This window comes from Setaria italica, chromosome VI, assembly GCF_000263155.2.
Source record: "Setaria italica strain Yugu1 chromosome VI, Setaria_italica_v2.0, whole genome shotgun sequence".
Lineage (NCBI taxonomy): Eukaryota > Viridiplantae > Streptophyta > Magnoliopsida > Poales > Poaceae > Setaria > Setaria italica.
In genome coordinates this window covers 2650849-2670644 of record NC_028455.1, presented here as the reverse complement: position 1 = coordinate 2670644, position 19796 = coordinate 2650849, and the positions used below count along the sequence as shown (strand labels likewise).

The 19796-nt window shown below is 46.0% G+C and overlaps 2 protein-coding genes across 6 annotated transcripts; one reads left to right on the top strand and one right to left on the bottom strand.

The window, feature by feature from the left end:
• The first annotated feature begins 603 nt into the window (after positions 1-603).
• LOC101774905 (solanesyl-diphosphate synthase 1, mitochondrial) lies at positions 604-5339 on the top strand. Of its 5 annotated transcripts, none has more exons than XM_022827588.1 (13): positions 604-779; positions 1491-1719; positions 1810-1902; positions 2130-2210; positions 2387-2458; positions 2595-2702; positions 2793-2879; positions 3373-3444; positions 3731-3816; positions 4301-4433; positions 4521-4610; positions 4706-4804; positions 4945-5339. In XM_022827588.1, the coding sequence occupies exons 2-13, from the start codon at positions 1582-1584 to the stop codon at positions 5122-5124; spliced, it is 1239 nt and encodes a 412-aa protein (XP_022683323.1). In that variant the 5' UTR covers positions 604-779; positions 1491-1581; the 3' UTR covers positions 5125-5339. The 5 variants fall into 5 exon arrangements, with proteins under 5 accessions (XP_022683323.1, XP_022683324.1, XP_022683322.1 ...); XM_022827589.1 differs by having other exon boundaries at positions 1465-1719; positions 4301-4397; XM_022827587.1 differs by having other exon boundaries at positions 1465-1719.
• A 104-nt stretch (positions 5340-5443) lies between these two features.
• LOC101776392 (receptor kinase-like protein Xa21) lies at positions 5444-8997 on the bottom strand. The gene is made up of 2 exons (XM_004972600.4): positions 6297-8997; positions 5444-6133 (listed from the first exon to the last, which is right to left on the bottom strand). The coding sequence occupies exons 1-2, from the start codon at positions 8947-8949 to the stop codon at positions 5739-5741; spliced, it is 3048 nt and encodes a 1015-aa protein (XP_004972657.1). The 5' UTR covers positions 8950-8997; the 3' UTR covers positions 5444-5738.
• Between the last annotated feature and the right edge of the window lie 10799 nt (positions 8998-19796).

Sequence of the window (19796 nt, the reverse complement as noted above, 5' to 3'; positions counted from 1 at the left end):
GTGAAGATGATGCTGAGTCCTAGGCGTACGCAGCCCCCAGTCGATTGCGTGTGAAGTTTGGAGCTTCCGTTTCCATAATTAAGGTGTATATCTCTGATGGTTTGTAAGTCTTTATTTGTATCTTTTCACGTGATACTGTTGCTGTTATTTACTTATGATGTCACTATATGTATGAAATTTGATCCTGGCATACATATAGGTAGCATTCGATTTTACCTTTAAAACCGGGTGTGACAGTCATGATAAGTATTAAAAAACACATGATAAGTTTTATGATCTTTCCAATTCCATCCAACTCAATTCAACAACTAGAGCCTACATAGTACTCAGGTTATTTTTGGGTGTTCATCTATTTTTTTAATAAAATGTGTACATTGATATTAATATGTAGATTTTTTTGCAATATATTACGCACCATTGTTGTAAAAATAAAATTCAGTATCCTTCAATACCATTTCAAATAGACTGCTGGCACCACCGTTATATTCTCCTGCAGTAATACTCACTTCTTAAAATATATTTTAACTAAAGTTCGATTTAAATACATTTTGTGAAATATAGTCATTTCCAAAAAATCAGTAGAGTAAAGACCACTGCTGCTGCAGTGCTGCTGACCGGGGTATTTGGCTCTGGTCAACGCATCTCGCTGGCAGCGGTGGCCAGGCCTCAGGCGGCCTCCCCGGCGATTGGGACCGGCCATGATGCTGCCGGGACGGCTTCTTCTCGCTGGGCTCCTGCGCTCAGCCTCCACCGCTTCCTCCGCTCCCCGAATGCCAACGGTGAGACTTACGGATCCCGCATCTATGAGTTCTTCATTTGGGGATACTTTTTCTTTGCCCCTCTGTAATTTTGCAAAAGGTTTCTTTTTGTCACGTCGATGCGTTGCTGTCCGATAACTGAGAGGGAGAACAAATCTGGATCTGCGGTTTCGTGGGAGATACTTACTAAAATGCTAATGTAAGCATTTTGCATCTCCACCTTGCAGAGTTGCATTATGTCGTGGATTGAAATGTACACCGCAGCTTTAGTGCCATAGTGACAACATCCATAAGGCTTGAGCAAAACTGCACACAATGCAAAGGCATGTAGGGTCATTGCAGCAGTGCTGGTGGCAAATGGGAGCTTGACAACTGTTGTTCAATAGTTTGGAACCGCGACGCGAATTGGTTAGTTTATCTGCTCCAGTAGCAGATGCTGCCTTTGCAGATTCGCTGATACTTCACCATGTTCTACTCTTAAAAACTATGGTTCCCTTTTCTTGGTATTAGCATTTTAGCATGATGAGGAGGAAATGTATTTCATTATGAATTCTTGGTTAGTTCATTCGATTTCACTGATTTGTCAGCGTAGCAGTTGGATTATCATTCTACGTTAGAGCTTGTTAATATCCTTTGTGCAGCTCGCATCCCTTTTGCTACTACACCAAAGCAGTGCGTTGACTTCCTCCCTGTAACAATTATGCAGTTTACAAGAAAGATTATTTCTTTCAGGCTTGAAGGAATATTGGCAGACTTAGGCCTCTAAACATATTCGTTGCTTTGACATGTATTGGTTATCAGAGAAGTGGAAAACTGGAAATCCATGCCCACTTGCTACAAGAACACAGCTACCAGAAAAGTGGAATCCATACTCACATGCTGCTCTAACATCCCGCAGTCAAACATAAGTTTGGTTGTGTTTACAATGCATTTCAACTGCCCATTCAAATTTAATCCACATGTATGCACGCAAGTCAAATGTTTCCAGTATCCTAAATTCACAATACTATGTAATGCTTTGACACCACCTTCTTGGCTTCTTGCTTCACAGAATATGTGCTATTGGGACAGATTTACTTGGAGTTCATGTTATTTTCACTGCACAAGTGATCATTCTTCCAGAAAAGCAGGGCTAACAGCTAAGGTAGATATGGTCATACAGACTCCTTTATCATGATGCTACATAGATTATTTTATTCTATTTAAGCATTAATCAGAGGGTGGTGAGTCTATTGAGTGCATAGTAAGGCAAACAACTGGGTTGTTATTGTCACTGTATAGTCATGTCACTCTTGTCTCAACCATGTAAGGCAATCACATGTGCCAGAATTCTGTTCTCCTAACAAAACCATTCCTTTTTCTGTGTAGTAGGAGCAGCTAGACCCCTTTGTGCTGATTAAAGATGAAGTCTCTGAAGTGACAGATCGATTGCGCTCAATGGTGGTTGCTGAGGTGCATAATTTAACTGTAATCTTTGCTTGAATTACACTATATAATGATACTTTCACCCTTTTTTTTTTCTGTACCATGAAATACTATAAACTACATCACCCACCTTTTCCCAATAGCTTAAGCTTTTGGATGAGCTATTTGGCGTATGGAACTCAATATATGTGCTATCTCCACAGGTGCCTGAACTGACATCAGCAGCTGGATACTTCTTCAGAGCTGGAGCTGAAGGGAAAAGAACTTGTCCTACTGTAAGACCAGATTTCATAGTGTGTTCTTGTATCTTATCATCATACCGTAGATATGTACTTTTTTTAGTAGACACAAGTATATATAATTTACTCGTTCAGTTTCATCATTGTAAGCTCCTGACTATTGATGTTTCAGGTTCTACTATTGATGGCTTCAGCTATAAGCATGGACATAGCTGATGGCTTAGAGAATAAGCCTCGAGCAAGGCATATGCATCTTGCTGAGATAACTGAAATGATTCATGTACGCATCTTAAGCGTCTTGTTTCATTCCACTTTCCGAAACATTCAGAAATATTTGTTTTAGTGACTTGTCTTCTCCCTTGCATCTTAGATATGGAGCCTTATTCATGATGACGTTTTGGACGATGCTGATACTAGGCGTGGCATGGACTCATTGAACTTCAAAGTCGGGAAGAAAGTAATATCATATACTTTTTCTACAATGGCTAACTTGTATATTTAGGGCCAAATAGTTCAGTAATCATTCTTATCATAAAATTTTAATGGAAAAGGAAATTCAAGGGATCTTAATTTAAAGTTGTATTCTTAAATATGGACATATAAACATGTGGACATCAATTAGTTGCTGTTCAGTAGCTCAATTAAAGTATTTTGGTTTAGCCCTTTTTTTTCCGTAGTTCTTAGAGACCAAAATAGAAAAAATTTCTTATTTAATGCGCAAGTAAGCCCATTTTTCTGTTTGATACCTCTGAAAATGAATAATGATAATAGTTGTATCTGTTTATTTTCCACATCTTCATCTCGTAAGTATGGACCATGTTCTTTTAAAAGAAATAAAAGGAAGCAACGCCAAGCCATGCTGTAAACTTGGCAAAATGCAAGTCAAACTATATCTTGTGTCATATTCACAATACCTTATAACAGTTAGTAAATCTGATGCTACCCTGCAGGTTGCAGTATTGGCTGGCGATTTCCTACTTTTCAGGGCATTTTCTGCAGCTGTGTCTCTTGACAATACTGAGGTGCGATGTTTCTCCTTTGTAAAGGCTAACAAGTTATATTATTTTCCTTCATCTTTGTTTGACTTTGTTGGGAATATTGCTATCGAGGATAAAATAGACTATGAGTGGGGGCTAAAAAAATACAACTGAAAGAACAAAATCACTTTAGTTTTTAGCATGTGAGCTGCCATGTCACTCTGCATCTTCTCCCATTTCTTTCAACATCAGATTATGTGAGTTCCTTTCCAGTCTGTATCTTTTGCATGTTCATAACGTCAAGATACCGAAATTATTTTTAATTCTGCAGGTTGTATCATTACTAGCAACTGCTGTAAATAATCTTGTTACTGGTGAGCTTATGCAGATGTCAATAACTCCAGCACAGCGCTGCAGGTACATGTCCAATTCATTTTATCATTTTCTTGCATCTTGTCTATTGCTTGAGATTTTACTAATGAAAGATAGCACCCATAAACTTTGATAAGTTTGAGATATGATGTGGTGTCAGTGTGGAGGTAGCAGATTAGTGCCTTAGAATGTGTTGTTATGCTCAGTTGATTATTTAACTCTTCATTATTTGGGCTGTCATATGTGTGCAAGTAGCTGTTTAGCTTAGAGTGGATATGTACTGACGTTACTTTTCATCAACTATCATCAAATCAAAGTCCAGGAAAAATGTTCACTACTTAATATAATGCCAATCACAATTAAATAGATCATTGTTGCTAATCTATCTACTAAAAACTTGGATAACCTTGTTCTGGATCGAGCAGATTCAAGAAAAGAAAGGAATGCTAGATGAGTTCATCAAGCCATGACAATCAACACTTTCTAATATTTTACTTAATGTGACACCTGTTCATGGATGCTTGTACAGCATGGACTATTATTTGCAGAAGACATACTACAAGACAGCTGCATTGATTTCAAACAGCTGCAAAGCTATTGCTGTCCTTGCTGAGCAAACAACAGAAGTACAAGCTCTTGCCTATCAGTATGGCAGACACTTGGTGTGTTGTATTTTTCCTTACACAGAAGCTGTTCCTATTTTTGCTAGACACATGAACTGTTAAGATGACCTACACTCTCTCTTCCAGGGCATAGCATATCAGTTGATCGATGACATCCTCGATTTCACAGGCACATCAGCTTCACTAGGCAAAGCCTCCTTGTCTGATATCCATCAAGTAATACAGTTATTCACTCAATATTTCCTCAGTAGTATTTTACTTTTTAAGATATCAATGACATGTAAGGAATCATATATGCCCTGTATGGACAGGGAATTGTGACAGCTCCCATACTTTTTGCGATGGAAGAATTCCCTGAACTGCATGAGATTGTTGAACAGGGATTTGATGACCCTTTAAATGTTAAGACGGTTCGTATTGCAAGTGTATTTTTTTTGAAAGGAAAATGTACTTTTCTTTGTTTCCAGTAATATAATCCAACTATTTGGGTTGTGAAATGCTCATAAATTGTCTAGTGTGGTCTCAGAACTGCTCAATTTTACCCTTGTAGGCCCTCAAATACCTTTCAAAAAGTCAGGGAATCAAGAGGACGAGGTCTCTTGCTGCTGAACATGCAAAACTGGCAGCGGGTGCTATCGATGATCTTCCTGATAGTGAGGATCAAGTTGTGCTTAACTCGAGGCAAGCGCTCAAAGATCTTGCTCAAAAGTTCATGAGAAGAACAAAGTGAATTGGTGAAGCAGAAAATGTAGTATTGGTTAAACATGCCAGCAGGCAGTAGAATCCATAATGATGCATCATTTCTTTTAAAAATGTAACAATGCATCATGCATGTTTTTGTTGCTGAACAGTTTATTATTGGTGACTGATGAGAACTTCAGCAGGTTTGGAACAAGAGCTTTACCTCTGTTTTCCCTCCATTTATACCATTCATCTATTTCTGCAGATTGCATGATGACAGGCATAACTGCATAATGCCAGAGTAGAAGTTGGATGCAAAAAGTTGCCTTATGGGTATGTATTATGTAGATAGCAAAACAACATATCTCTGAATAATTGGAGTAAACACACACTGCGATCTTTTCATATGAAAATCATTCTCTTTAATTACATGGGCCACATCATATATTAAGATAATCTAACAATGTACTCTAGACCCTGATGTGCAGGTGGATGCAATACTGGCATCCATTGTGTATGCAACGTCAATCTTATGCTTTCATGTCTTTTTAAAAGTAAAAAGCCCAACACTAGGTTGAGTGCAGTCAAGGACCTGGTATCTGTTCTGATCACGGAATACTGTAAAATGGTTCGGGATATGGAAATCCTGTGTTTCAGAAAGTTCTATGTACTTAATAAGTGCAACTGGTTATAATTGTCTTTGATTCTGTGAAGCTCTCTCAAGGCATCACCAATCAGCAAGCGGTCTGTTGGAAGTTCCTTCGAGCACAGAATTCCGATCTGCAGAATTGAAGTAACACAGGCAACTGTAATTTCTCTGGTGCTACTGGAGCTGCTTGTTCTCCCTTCGAGTTCCGGATCTTGTACTGGCAGTAACTGTTGGTCTACCACACTGGTGACTTGCTGATCTTGCAGTGCTATTTGCACGTACCTATGAAGGTTGAGGTCTTGCACGAAGTCGCTATCTGTTGGTCTTTTTCCTGTGAAAATTTCCAACAATAGTACTCCGAAGCTGTACATGTCACCATGGATTGAGACTCTGTTACCCAGTCCATACTCTGTTTGGAACACACATATTCAGCAATTAAAAGAAGACTATCAGCAATGCTACAGGTACAATGTTAAATGATAGAAAACGGAGCAATGCATTTTACTTGCTTGTGGATTTCAATTTTCAACCAATCATGAAAGTAAAATGCAGTGTACTTGTTAGAACCTGACCTGGAGGAGCATATCCAATGGTTCCCCTTCTTGTGGCCCAACCACTTGATATATCTGAGGGGTTAATCTGGTCTTGATGCACAAATCTTGCGAGCCCAAAATCACCAACATGGGCAACCATGTCATTGTCAAGGAGAATATTGCTTGGCTTGAGATCACAATGAACTATCGGGGTTGGTTTATAGTGGTGAAGATATTCGAGTGCAGAAGCGACATGAATGGCAATGTCTATCCGTTGGACAAGATCAATCCTACTATGGGTGCCATGTTCCCTGAGACGGTGGTGTAGCCACTGGTCTAGATTTCCATTTGGTAGGAAATCAAATACAATAGCTTTGAAATCAAGGCCACCGGAATCAATACTTGAACACACCGTCAAGATTTTCACAAGGTTCCGATGTCGAGCACATCTGAGAGTCTCACATTCTGCAATGAAACTTTGTGACGCCCCTCGCTGCTGAAGGTTGAGCACCTTCACAGCGACAACAACTTCTTGGTCATGGCTTATCATTGTTCCCTTGTAAACAGAGCCGAAGCTTCCGATGCCTATGAGGTTTTCAGAAGCAAAACTATTTGTTGCATTCATCAAGTTGACATATGAAACCCTTGCATACTGATCATTGATGAGTGGTAAGGCATGTTCTGCCTTTATCAACTTCCTTCTTTGATGACATAATGCACATAGTGCAAGGAGCAAGGAGATTCCTAGAAAGGCAGTGGCTGTGGAGACTATCATGACAAGTTTGTGTGATCGCTTATTGTTGCTAGTACTGCCATTATCTGAGCAAGGTGGCAATTTCAGCTGAGCAATACCTCCACAGAGGCCTGAGTTTCCCTCAACTGAAAATGCGCTGGCGTTAAGAAATATTCCTTGCTTTGGGACTTCTCCATCAAAGTTGTTGAAGGAGATATTCAGTTGTTCAAGACCTTTCATGTCACCCAAGAAGTCTGGAATATGACCGGACAAGTTGTTTCTTGAAAGATCAAGAGCCAAGAGGGCCTTCAGTTGTCCCAATGACTCCGGAATTTTCCCTTGAAACATGTTCCCTTTCATAATGCAATACTGTAAGATTTGGCAATCGCCAAGAGAGTTGGGGATTTCCCCGGTTAACCTATTTCCAGATACATCAAGGGCCACAAGATTTTTCAGGTGACCAACTTCCGATGGCAACGATCCAGTTAGCATGTTCTCGTGGAAAGTCGCGTAGTCGGAAAGTGTGGATATGAGGAGAACTTCTTTTGGTATTGGACCAGCAAGGCGATTGTGCCCCAGGTTCAGCGTCTGCAAAGGGCAACTTCCAAGACTGGAAGGAATGGGACCCGTGAGCATGTTGTCCAAAAGGGATAATTCGGTGAGCACGGTGAGATTGCCAATTGTTGGTGGAATTTGCCCTGATAGCTTGTTGGCGGACAAGTCAAGCCTGTTCAGCTTGTTAAGTTTGCCAATTGAGGTAGGGATAATACCAGTAAGCTTATTGAGATCCATATCAATGGCGTTCAAGTTGACAAGGTTGCCGATTTCCTGAGGTATTTGGCCACTTACCATGTTGATACTTATGCCCAAGTACTCCATGCTCGTCGAAAGGTTTGCGATCGAGCCAGGAAGCACACCTCCCAGCTTGTTTTCAACCAGGCTAATGATCTTCAGATTGCTGCAGTTGGTCAGACTATCCATGAATCCCCAGTCAGCATCAACATTTGCTTCCAGCTGGTTGCCGTCCAGTGTCAGTGCCCACAAGTTCTTGAGGTGAGTTCCAAGGCAGTCCGGTATGACTCCGGAGAAGGAATTGTCATACATCTGTGCCAACTCCAGCTTGGAGGCGTTGCAGAGCGACGGCGGGATGGCACCGTGTAGCCGGTTGTTGTTAACGACGAACCACGTGAGTCTGGGCAGCCTGCCACCGGCGTTCGGGGGCAGAGTCCCGGTGAGGTTGTTCATCTGCACGTCAAGTTTCTGGAGAGAGGAGATGTTAAACACGGCGGAAGGTATGGATCCTTGGAGCATGTTGTAGTGAAGGAAGAGGCCGGTGAGAGCTTTGAGGTTGCCGAGAGCGCCAGGGATGGCGCCGGCGAGGTTGTTGCTGGTGAGGCTGAGGGAGGTGAGGGAGGTGAGGTTGCCAAGGGAGGCAGGGATTGCTCCGGTGAGGTTGTTGTAGCTGAGATAGAGCACCTGGAGGCGGTGCAGTGACCCCAGCGCCGCGGGCACCGGCCCCTGCAGCGCGTTGTGGCTGAGATTGAGGCGCTCGAGGGAGGGTGGCAATGGGGAGGGCACGCCGCCGCCGAGGCGGTTCCCGGAGAGGTCGAGTCGCCGGAGGTAGGTGAGGCTCGAGAGGGATGAAGGAGCCGCGGTGCCGGAGCTGGCTAGGTCGAGCCCGCGGAGGTCCAGCGCTGTCACGCGGCCGCGGCGGCGCCCGCGCACCCCGCACGTGACGCCGTGCCACCCGCACGGCGCCGGCGCGGTCATGTTGCCGCCGCCCCATGATGCCAAGGCCCCGGATGGGTCGTCCGTGATGAGGGACCGGAACTGCATGAGCGCACGGTGGTCGGCGTCGGTGTCGTCACTTCCCGTGGAGGCCGATGTCCATGCTGGAGATGCAAGGAGGAGGGAGGCCACGAGTAGGATGGAGCAATGGTGCTCCATGGCTGTCCGCATAGCTTGGCTCTGTGCTCCTTGATGCAGCGAGTAATAACAAGGCTATTTAAAATACCGATTCAGTCTCGCAAGTCTCTAATTGCCAAGTCACCAAGTCAATGAGGTCTTCTTCCAACTTCAGCTTGTTGACGACCATCCAGTTGGACGAAAGTTCGGTGACCGTGCCGCGTCGCTAGCCTCCAAGAGACGAAGACTGACCAGCTGCACTGCCGCGTAGCAGTCCCAACCCACGGTGTCCATAGTGCCACGTCACAAGGACATCTCTGTAGCAATTTCGAGCTGTGGGGTCTCAGTAGATTAGCGCCGCATCTTCTCCAACGTTTGCCGGACCTCCATCCACATCCTGTCATCTCTCTCATGCTCTCTCCTATCTCACGGACTGCCAGCATATGCGCAGATTCTTTATACAAATACTGGTAGGCCACAGGCATGATTGGTAGTCCGACTGGCTGCTGCCTGTTTCAACATTTTCGTACAACTAATTCAACAATCTACGGACCGTGATACAACATTTCGAATAGCTAACGAGGTTAGATATTTATTTATAGTAGGCTTGGGAGATGAGGTATTTATGTATGGTTCTTAACCATCCTATCAATATGCTATAGCACGGATCTTAAATACTAGAAGTTATGCTAAAATAAAAATAAGCTTGTAGAAGTTATAGGTTTCCATTATTTTAGAGACACGACGTGACTATTAGAGTCCACGTGAAGAAAAGGCCGAGTCCACGCGATGGACCCGATGCTAGGAACGACCGAACGAAGGGCTCCACGGTTGACCGCTCCTTTTTCCTTTTATTTTCTTTTAATTATATTTTAATATTTTATTATAGAACGTTCAAATAACAATTCCTTCCTTTCTCTTTCGTGTCACGATTGTTCTCAGATTTGGATTCATACTCGGGTGTTTGGCAACACTCCACTAAAAATTTTATAACTCCACTCCACCAACTCTACTCCACCTAAGCTCCACTCCACCAACTCCACAAAAATACTAGAGTTGTTGTATGTGTTTGGCCGATCGCAGTGCCGTAGCTCCACAAACATGAAGACTTGTTGTGAATAGTCTATTTTACCCTTTGTAAATGGATCCATGTGTCAACCTCTTCTATGTTCTCCCTTCCTCTTCGCCCCTTTCTCTTTTTCAGATCCTGAGCTCCACGCCAAGGGCAGCGCCTTGTCCCCGCCACCGCCGCTGTCCTCTCTAGATATGTTGCAGCCCGGCGCCCCGTGGTCGGCCAGCAACAGCAGCGTCGGCAGTGCCTGCAGCCCTGGCGCCCCTGCGGCCGGCTAGCAGCAGCCAGCCGCGGGGAGCGTCGGGCCAGAGCTAGCAGGTGGGTGCCATGCCGTTGAGGTTGAGGGTGACGACACGGCTGTCGGGCGGCGACGCGCACGAGATGCCGGCCCACAAGCATAGCGTCGCAATGGAGTTCGCGTGGGCTTAGCCGATGAGTGCGCCACGCGGGTCGTCCACCACCAACGCCCACCTAAAGGCAAGCAGCACCGCCGCCTCGTCCTCTCCGGCGGCAATAATGGCGGCGCAGCTCCGGCCAGCAAGAGGGCGCAACCCCGCGGCCCCAATGGGTGAGGGCGGCGAGGTCCGACGAGCAGGGGCCATGCGACCGACGCGGGCAGGGGCGGCAAGGTTCGGCGAGCAGGGGCAGCGTGGCCGCGGCTGAGGAGGGTGAGGATGGTGCAGCTCCGGAGGGTGACGATGGCGTCGGTAGCGCACTAGCGCAGCTCCGTTAGGCGAGGGCCACGTGGGCAGCGCAGCGTCGATTGGCGAGGATGGCGCGGTGCTGGTAAGGGATGGCTAGAGGGAGGAAACGGAGATAATGAGCGGAAAGGGAAAATTAGGTGTCGTGTAACGAGTGGCAAAGATGGGTAAATAACCCCCAACTCCACGAGGAAGTCTAAAATTGATGTTTTTGGAGCACCCCTAAGGTACTCCAGGAAAAATGTGGATCTGACCCCTAGCTTCACGTTTTTTCTGGAGCTGGAGTTTGTGGAGCTGAACATGTTTGGCAGGCAATTTTGTGGAGCTAGTGAAGTGGAACTGTTTTTTGGAGTGGAGTGCTGCCAGAAACCATGTATTTTTCTAAAAGAAACTTTAACGCAACAATGTGGCCTAATCCGACAATTTTCCATATTAATTTATTTTTGTCTATGTACAAAAAATTATATCATTATTTTTCTGAGGGCAAGCCATCATGGCGAGTTCTAACCACCTCGACTTCTGCCCAAATTTTTTGATTTGGTCCAACTTCAATTATTGACGTGTGGACCCCACCTCGACTTCAACCAAGTTTGATCCGACTTTCCCGTCGCGTCTCCGATCCGGTATGAACGCGTGAACGTAGATGACTCTGATTAGATATGCTGCTACCCCAAACATATGCCGTCCCTCCTGGCTCTCCTATCAATACATCGATTACGAAACTACTAAACCCAAGCACAATGGTAGATACCATGGCGGTCCTAATGACAGGATCTGTTGGAGAACGGTGCTAATGACGATCAAGGTCTCGAGAATGATTTTAGGGCCCTACGGTTTCTGGTGGGGGTGCTGCAGGACGTCGAGGCCAACCCTCCAGAGTGTGGGGACTAGGTGGAGAACATCGAGCTCATAGCCCGGCGGGAGGCGGAGATCATCGCGGAGGAAGCGGAGGACATCCGGCGGGCCGTGTTAGTTCTGTCGCAGCGGCCGGGCGAGGAGGTATTCATGGCGGCGCTGCGGAGGCAGGCCGCGTCGCCGGCGCGCTGGGGCTGGCCCGCGAGACGGACTCGTCGCTGGAGTGCGGCCACGTCCGGGCGCCCGAGGACCTTGCCCTTGCTGGCTTGCTGCCCTGGTGGAGGACGCTACCGTGCGGATGGAGGAGAGGCTGGTTAAGCTGGCCAGCATGATCAGGCGGCAGTGCGCCGGAGCTCGCGTCAGTGCCCGAGGGCTCCTGTCATGCAGATTCAGATATCCGAGAGGTGTGTGGCAATGTTCATTGATCGAGGCGTCCAGGGATGACAGATATGCATGGATTGCTACATTATGATTTATGAACAAATTACATGGTAATTTGCTTGGCAAATCTTGGCTCGAAGCAGCACTTTTGTCAGGCGATCACCTTTGCAAATGCATTCTGGACAAAAATACGGCCCCCTTCCAGTTGAGTCAACCAGCAGTCCAGCACTACAGGAAGGCTCATAGCCATGGATGAAACCAAATTGGCACTCTTACCTTTTCTGCCATACCCATCGTCCCACAAAGTAGCACGGATGCCCAACACGAACGAGATCGGCAAAGCCATCGCTGCCGACTACCGGCAGACCGATCACTTTTAATAATAAAATAAGCAGCGCGCAGAATAAAATAAGCATCAAAAAAGAACTCAAGATGGCTACGCATTCAACAATTTGCGCAATAATGGAGGTGGATCCATGGATCAGTGGTCAAACATGGCTTAAGTTACATCTCTTTCACTAATAATCCTCGGTGCAGCCTGTTGTAGAAGTATGTTATTAGGCGCAGGGAGGAAGAGGATGCTCAGCACATGTTTGTTGAGCTCAGGTATATTGGCATTGTTCTTTGAACCACCATGCATGGTTGTAGGGTCTACACATGGGAAACTGTTTCCTGACAAGAAGCATGAAAGCATTGTTCCAAATTTAGTTACCACGGCATTTGTATCTTCAGCTTTTGCTCGTGATAGATGTGCTGTTGAATGCGTTAGTTGACATGTATGCAAAGCGTGTCAACAAGTGTTAAGAGGCCAAAACATATTTAGAAGAAGTTTGACAAGGATTTCGTACAACTGGTAGTCCAGATCCTCTTAGTCACTAATTCGTACAACTAATTCAACAATCTACAGACCGTGATTGCTCCCTGCTGCCTGTTTCAACATTTTCGTACAGACGGTGATACAAGATTTATTTATTTATAGTAGGCTTGGGAGGGGAGGTATTTATGTATGGTTCGATTGCTCCCCCACCTTATCTTAACCATCCTATCAATATACTATAGCACGGATCTTAAATACTGGGAGTTATGCTTAAAAAAAAGCTTGTAGAAGTTATAGTTTTCTGTTATTTTAGAGGCATGACGTGACTATTATAGAGTCCACGTGAAGAAAAGCCCGAGTGGCAGGCTGAAAATAACTGGGTTGGCATCCGTGAAGAGCGTTGCAAAACTGGGCCGTAGAAGAGGCTCGAACGGGCGCACAAGAACAACAGATCGGACTGAAAAAATCGATTCACGCCTCTAAAAAAAGAAAAGACAAAAAAAAAGGATTCACGCACATAGCAGAATTTTACTTGAGTGATAGTTAGGAATTCCGTTTCTTACTTTCTTGCATTATGCTGTTCTCTAGTGCTGGAGTTTTTATACGTACTGATGTAAAGATACTATACTCATAATAAACTTGAATAAGTTTGAGGTATGATGTGGGGTGACGGTGTGGAGGTATCAGATTAGTGCCTTACAATATGCTGTTACGTTCAGTTGATTCTTTAACTATTCGTCATTTAAGCTGTAAAATGGAGTAAGACAGTTCGTATTGAAAGTGTACTTTTCTTTGTTTCCAGTAACATGCTCCAAAATTTTGGGTTTAACTTGTCTAGTGTTGTCTCAGAACTGCTCCAAACTACACATGTAAATAGTCAGCCTCACCCCCAGGAAACAGAGCACTGCTTTGGGCCGAACTACACACTAGAACAGCAAATACAATGTTGCTGCACTTTATAGCCGAGTGCTGGCCGTTAAGCCACACCTGAAGTGCTCCAAACTACACTTGTATCGTACATAGATCAGATTTACAAACTGCAAACTTCAAGACTACGGTGGTGACTTACGACTTCCGCAAACCCCTCATTGTTCAGTATAGGACTTGAGATGAATTTATCAGAGACTACCAGTAATGGATGCAAGTAAAAAAAGATTTGGTGTCATCACAGGTCACATTGCACGACTCTGAGCACAGATACGAGACGGGACCAGTAGTTAGCTGTCAACGTAGGTCTTGTCATCTAGACATCTATACCCCTCTCCAGTGTTACGCCCTAAAATTTCCGAATTTCAGGATATGATTAAAAGGAATAATTAAATAATAATTTTCTTATAATTTTAAAATTTTCCTAACATTTATTTTTCTTTACAGAAAGTTTAGTATAGGAAAATAATTGTTTGCTTTTCTAAATTAAATAATGTTGTTCTATATCTGTGCATTCATGCTGATGCATCTTAGTGTTTCATGAGTGCAAAAGTTTCAAAAATGCGCTTAGACGTTGTCCACACTCTTCCAAGAATTTTCTGGAATTTATTCTCATTTTCTCAGAGCTAAATCCAATTTTTGGAAGGCTCTAGAATCCTTTTCACAAGCTCCAAGTATTTTATTTGGATTTCTTGTGTCCCAACTCAACTTTGAGATTTATCTCGGAATTTTTGGAAGTTTCTAGATATTTTTCTCGCTTTAGAAAACAAGTCCGGCTATTTCTGGAATTGTTTTCGTGCATATAAATAAATCCAGAAATTCCAATAATAGAAAAGTCAACTTGAAAATATTTTTTTCCAAAGCCAGCCTATATATATATATATATCACCGCGTTCGTCTCGACGAGCTCCGTAGATCTGATGTCAAAGTCCGATCTTAGTCAAATTTTGGTGATATTTTTCGGCGAAACCGTGGACTTCTGGCGAAAACCGACACCACCATGGAGCTCCTCTCTTCAAGCTCTATGCCGTGGTGCAGTGGATTGTGCGAATCCGATACCGACTCCGACGTCTTCCCCAACTCCGGCGAGCTTTTCCGCTACCATTGTTCATCATCGGTGGTCGAAGGTGAGCACACCATCTCATTCGTCTCATCGTCCTTGTTCCGTTTTGCTCGTTCAATCGTGAGTTTAGGAGTCGTTCTCGGCAAATCCCTCTTTTTTCTTCTTTGTTTCCCTGTCTGTTCCTGTTCATCTGGCCATGGCCACGGCGCCGTGCAGCCTTGCTGCCTCCTGGGCACCTACGCCGGCCCATCGCCTCCTGCCCGAGCCTTTTCCTTCAGCAATTGTTGTCGATGACGGTTCTTTACTCCCTGTCACTTCTACTGTCACAACTATTCTTCTCGGTTCTTTGCATCTTAATAATGTCCTTGTTTCCCGCAAGCTTGTTAAGAATCTTATTCTCGTGCGCCAGTTTACTACCAATAACAACTGCTCAATTGAATTTGACCCGTCTGGTTGTTCTGTAAAGGATCTTCGGTCCAGGAACGTGATCGTCAGGTGCAATAGTTTGGGTCCACTATACCCCTTGCACCTCCTTGCTGCTGCTGCTCTCACTGTTGGCGCCACTGTCGGGCACGCACCCCAGGTCCCGAGTAGACCTTGGACGGCCCACTAAGGGACGTACTCGGATGTAACCAGGACAAGGGATAGGCGTATCCTGCTCGGACTAGTCAAGTGTATGCATGGAAAACTACTCGGACCATACCGAGTAGAACTCTGTAATAGTACTCGACTAGGACTCGGACTTGTAACTCTGCCCTCCCGTGTATATAAGGGCGGGCAGGGATCCCCTCAAACAACAACTCCAGTTCATCCAAGACCAATACAAACCAACACACAGGACGTAGGGTATTACGCGATCTAGCGGCCCGAACCTGTCTAAATCGTACTCCTTGCGTCACCATTGATTCCTTGATTCTCGACAATCCTTACCGCACAAAAGACCACCTAGGGTACCCCTTAGGCGGGTTGCCGGTCTAAAACACTGACAGCCACCTCTATGATCTGGCATCACCGTCCCGGCCATCCCGGGATGGACGCCCTTTCCCGTCTTGCGCACATTTTACCATCATGTAATAAAGACATTAGCTCATCTCTCTATCATGCGTGTCAGCTCGGACGACACACCCGTCTTCCCTTTCAGGTGTCCTCCTCTCGAGCCTCCAGAAATTTTGATCTTATTCATTGTGATCTTTGGACATCACCTATTCCTAGCATCTCGGGTTTTAAATACTACTTGATTATTCTTGATGATTGCTCTCATTTTTCCTTGAGTTTTCCCCTGCGGTTGAAATCTGACACGTTTGATACTCTTGCTAACTTCTTTTCCTACATGACTATACAGTTTGGTGCCACCATTAAGGCCGTCTAGTGCGACAATGATCACGAGTTTGACAACTCCAGCACCCGCACGTTCTTCCTCTCCCGTGGCGTCCACTTCCGCATGTCATGCCCATACACGTTGCCGCAAAACGGTCGAGCTGAGTGGATCATTTGCACTACGAACAACATCCTCCGCTCCCTCCTCTTCCATGCAAGCCTTACCCCTCACTATTGGGTCAAAGCTCTCCACGCCGCGACATATCTGATCAACATGCTACCTACCAAGACCCTTGCTTTTTGCACTCCACATGAGGCGTTGTATGGCACTGCACCATCCTATGATCACCTCCGCATCTTTGGTTGTAGATGTTATCCCAACCTTTCCGCCACAGTTAGTCACAAGTTAGCACCACGGTCCACCTGGTGTATTTTTCTTGGATATTCTGCTCAACATAAAGGGTACCGTTGTTTTGACATTGGTTCTAACTGAATCATCATCTCCTGACATGTCACCTTTGACGAGTCCTCATTTCCCTATGCTGAGAGTTCCTCTCCACCTTCCCCGGTGGATTACAATTTTTTGGACGACGCTACTGACCTTGTGCCGGTTCCCAACGGAACGTTACAGCCCGCTTTGCCTGCAGATCCCACTAGCACCGTCAACACCCCCCGCCGTGCCCCATACGGTGCCCCTCCTAACGCCCACTGGCACCATCCCGACACCTCCTGGTGTTGCCCCGACGCCCCTGCTAGCGCCTCCCAGCACTGCCTCGGCGCCCCTTGGTGTCTCCTCGGCGGCCCCTAGTGTCACCCCGGCACCCTGGCACCCCTACTGGGCCCTTCCACGCCCCTGGCACGTCGTCCGCCCTCGCTGGCGCCCCTGGTGCATCGCCACAGCCCACCCGCACCTCCTGGCGTCACCCCGGCGCCCCTGCTGGTGGACCTAGAGTTCCTGCTGGTGCCCCTGGCACGTCCCCTGGAGTTCCCGCTAGTGCCCCTGAAGCATCATCGCTTGGTGGATCCCCGGCGCCGGCTTGCCCCCCAGCTCCATGGGTCCCTCCTAGCTTCGACTCGACGCCACTCCACTTCATCTACATGCGCCGCTCTGCTGCTCCTCATCTCCTGTCACCGCTGCCAGCCTTTGACGCCGGCCCACCACCAGCACACCAGGCGCCGATCGAGGAGCTCGGGCTCCGGTCCTTCCCAAAGGAGCTGTCGTTGTTCCGCCCGTCATCAACCAGCATGGCATGACCACCTGTGCCATGCTTGGGTTCCGTCAGCCTATTCTGTTCCACACTGCGCCGTTGTCTCTAGTTCCAAAGTCCTTCCGTAGTGCCCTTGTTGATCCTGATTGGCGGGCTACTATGGAAGATGAGCATGCGACGCTTCTCCAGAACAACAAATGGTAGCTTGTGCCTCGTCCGTCGCATGCTAATATTGTCACTGGTAAGTGGATATTCAAACACAAGTTCAATTCGGATGGCTCTCTTGATTGGTACAAGGCTCAATGGGTTCTTCGCGGCTTCACTCAGTGGCCAGGGGTGGACTTTGATGAGACTTTCAGTCCAGTCGTCAAGCCTGCTACTGTCCGGACAGTTCTGTCGTTGGCACTCTCTCGTCACTAGCCTGTTCACCAGCTACATGTCAAGAATGCATTTCTCCATGGCACTCTTTCTGAGACTGTGTATTGTGCTCAGCTTGCTAGTTTTGAGCATTCTGCTCATCCAGACTTCGTTTGCCGCCTCAACAAGTCTCTGTACGGCTTGAAGCAAGCTCCTCGCGCCTGACATAGTTAGTTTACAGCTTATTATCAGTCTGTTGGCTTTGTGGAGGCCAAATCTGACACCTCGTTGTTTGTGTTTCATCGAGGCACCGAGATCGTGTATCTCTTGCTCTATGTTGATGACATTGTACTCACGACTTCTTCTCCAATGTTGCTTCGACAGATTATTCAGGCTTTGCAGCTGGAATTCTCTATGAAGGATCTTGGATCTCTTCATCATTTCCTGGGTATGCATGTGCAGCCTGTTGTTGGTGGAGGATTTCTGTTGTCTCGGTGGCAGTACATGCTTGATATCCTAGATCGTGCTGGCATGGCTGAGTGTAGGCTGTGTTCCACTCCCGTTGACACCAATCCCAAGGTGTTGGCTGCTTCAGGTGCTCCTGTTAACAATGCCTCGGATTTTCGCAGTCTCGCCGACGCTTTGCAGTATCTCACTTTCACCAGGCTGGATATCGCCTACGTGGTTCAGCAAGTCTGTCTCCACAGGCATGATCCGCGAGAGTCTCACCTTGCTGCCCTGAAGCGCATCCTCCGGTACATCCGTGGCACTCTCCATCTCGACCTACTGCTGCGTCCGTGTTCAGGTCAGGATTCACTGGTGGTATACTCTGATGCTGATTGGCAGGCTGTCCAGACACTCGCAAATCCACTTCCGGCTATGCGGTCTTCCTTGGTGACAACCTGGTTTCTTGGTCCTCTAAGCGACAACACACTGTCTCCAGGTCCAGTGCCGAAGCTGAGTACCGTGTCATGGCCAATGCCATCGCCGAAGCTACCTGGCCCTGCCAGCTTCTTCAGGAGCTCCATGCCCCACTTCGCCGCGCCTCCTTGGTGTATTGTGACAATATCATCGCGGTCTACATATCCTCCAACCCGGTTCAGCATCAGCACACCAAACATATTGAGATCGATCTTCACTTCGTTCGCGAGCGCGTTGCTATGGGTGACGTTCGAGTACTACATGTTCCCACATCGGCTTAGTACGCCGACGTCTTCACCAAGGGGTTGCCTTCGTCTGTATTCACAGAGTTTAGGTCCAGTCTAAACATTTGTGGTACCGACGATTAGACTGCGGGAGCGTGTTGGAATATGTGTAATTGGGCTAGAGCCCGGCTAGGCCCATGTGCTGCCGGCACCCTGATAGGCGCTTGTGCTATGCCGCTGGCCCCTATCAGGTCAGGCGCCAGGGTTTATTGTAGCATAGGCAAGGGCTCCTCCTAACCCTAGGACCCTATCCTATGTATATGTACGTGCTATGCACCTTTATAATCAATCTACAATTTTCCTAGCCATATTTGCTTTCAAATGTGACACCTGTTCATGGATGCTTGTACAGCATGGACTATTATTTGCAGAAGACATACTACAAGACAGCTGCAAAGCTATTGCTGTCTTCGCTGAGCAAACAACAGAAGTACAAGCTCTTGCTTATCAGTATGGCAGACACTTGGTGTGTTGTATTTTTCCTTAGACAGAAGCTGTTCCTATTTTTGCTAGACAATTGAACTGTTAAGATGACCTACACTCTCTCTTCCAGGGCATAGCATATCAGTTGATCGATGACATCCTCAATTTCACAGGCACATCAGCTTCACTAGGCAAAGCCTCCTTGTCTGATATCCATCAAGTAATACAGTTATTCACTCAATATTTCCTCAGTAGTATTTTACTTTTTAAGATATCAATGACATGTAAGGAATCATATATGCCCTGTATGGACAGGGAATTGTGACAGCTCCCATACCTTTTGCGATGGAAGAATTCCCTGAACTGCGTGAGATTGTTGAACAGGGATTTGATGACCCTTTAAATGTTAAGACGGTTCGTACTGCAAGTGTTTTTTTTTTTGAAAGGAAAGTGTACTTTTCTTTGTTTCCAGTAATATAATCCAACTATTTGGGTTGTGAAATGCTCATAAATTGTCTAGTGTGGTCTCAGAACTGCTCAATTTTACACTTGTAGGCCCTCAAATACCTTTCAAA

Excerpts from the sequence above, each read along its gene's own strand:
- LOC101774905 (XM_022827588.1), top strand. The coding sequence starts at position 1,582 with ATGCCCACTTGCTACAAGAACACAGCTACCAGAAAAGTGGAATCCATA. Across the intron at positions 3,445-3,730 it reads TGTCTCTTGACAATACTGAG|GTTGTATCATTACTAGCAAC; the intron begins GTGCGATGTTTC and ends TTAATTCTGCAG. Across the intron at positions 4,805-4,944 it reads ACCCTTTAAATGTTAAGACG|GCCCTCAAATACCTTTCAAA; the intron begins GTTCGTATTGCA and ends TTACCCTTGTAG.
- LOC101776392 (XM_004972600.4), bottom strand. The coding sequence starts at position 8,949 with ATGCGGACAGCCATGGAGCACCATTGCTCCATCCTACTCGTGGCCTCC. Across the intron at positions 6,134-6,296 it reads CATTGGATATGCTCCTCCAG|AGTATGGACTGGGTAACAGA; the intron begins GTCAGGTTCTAA and ends TGTTCCAAACAG.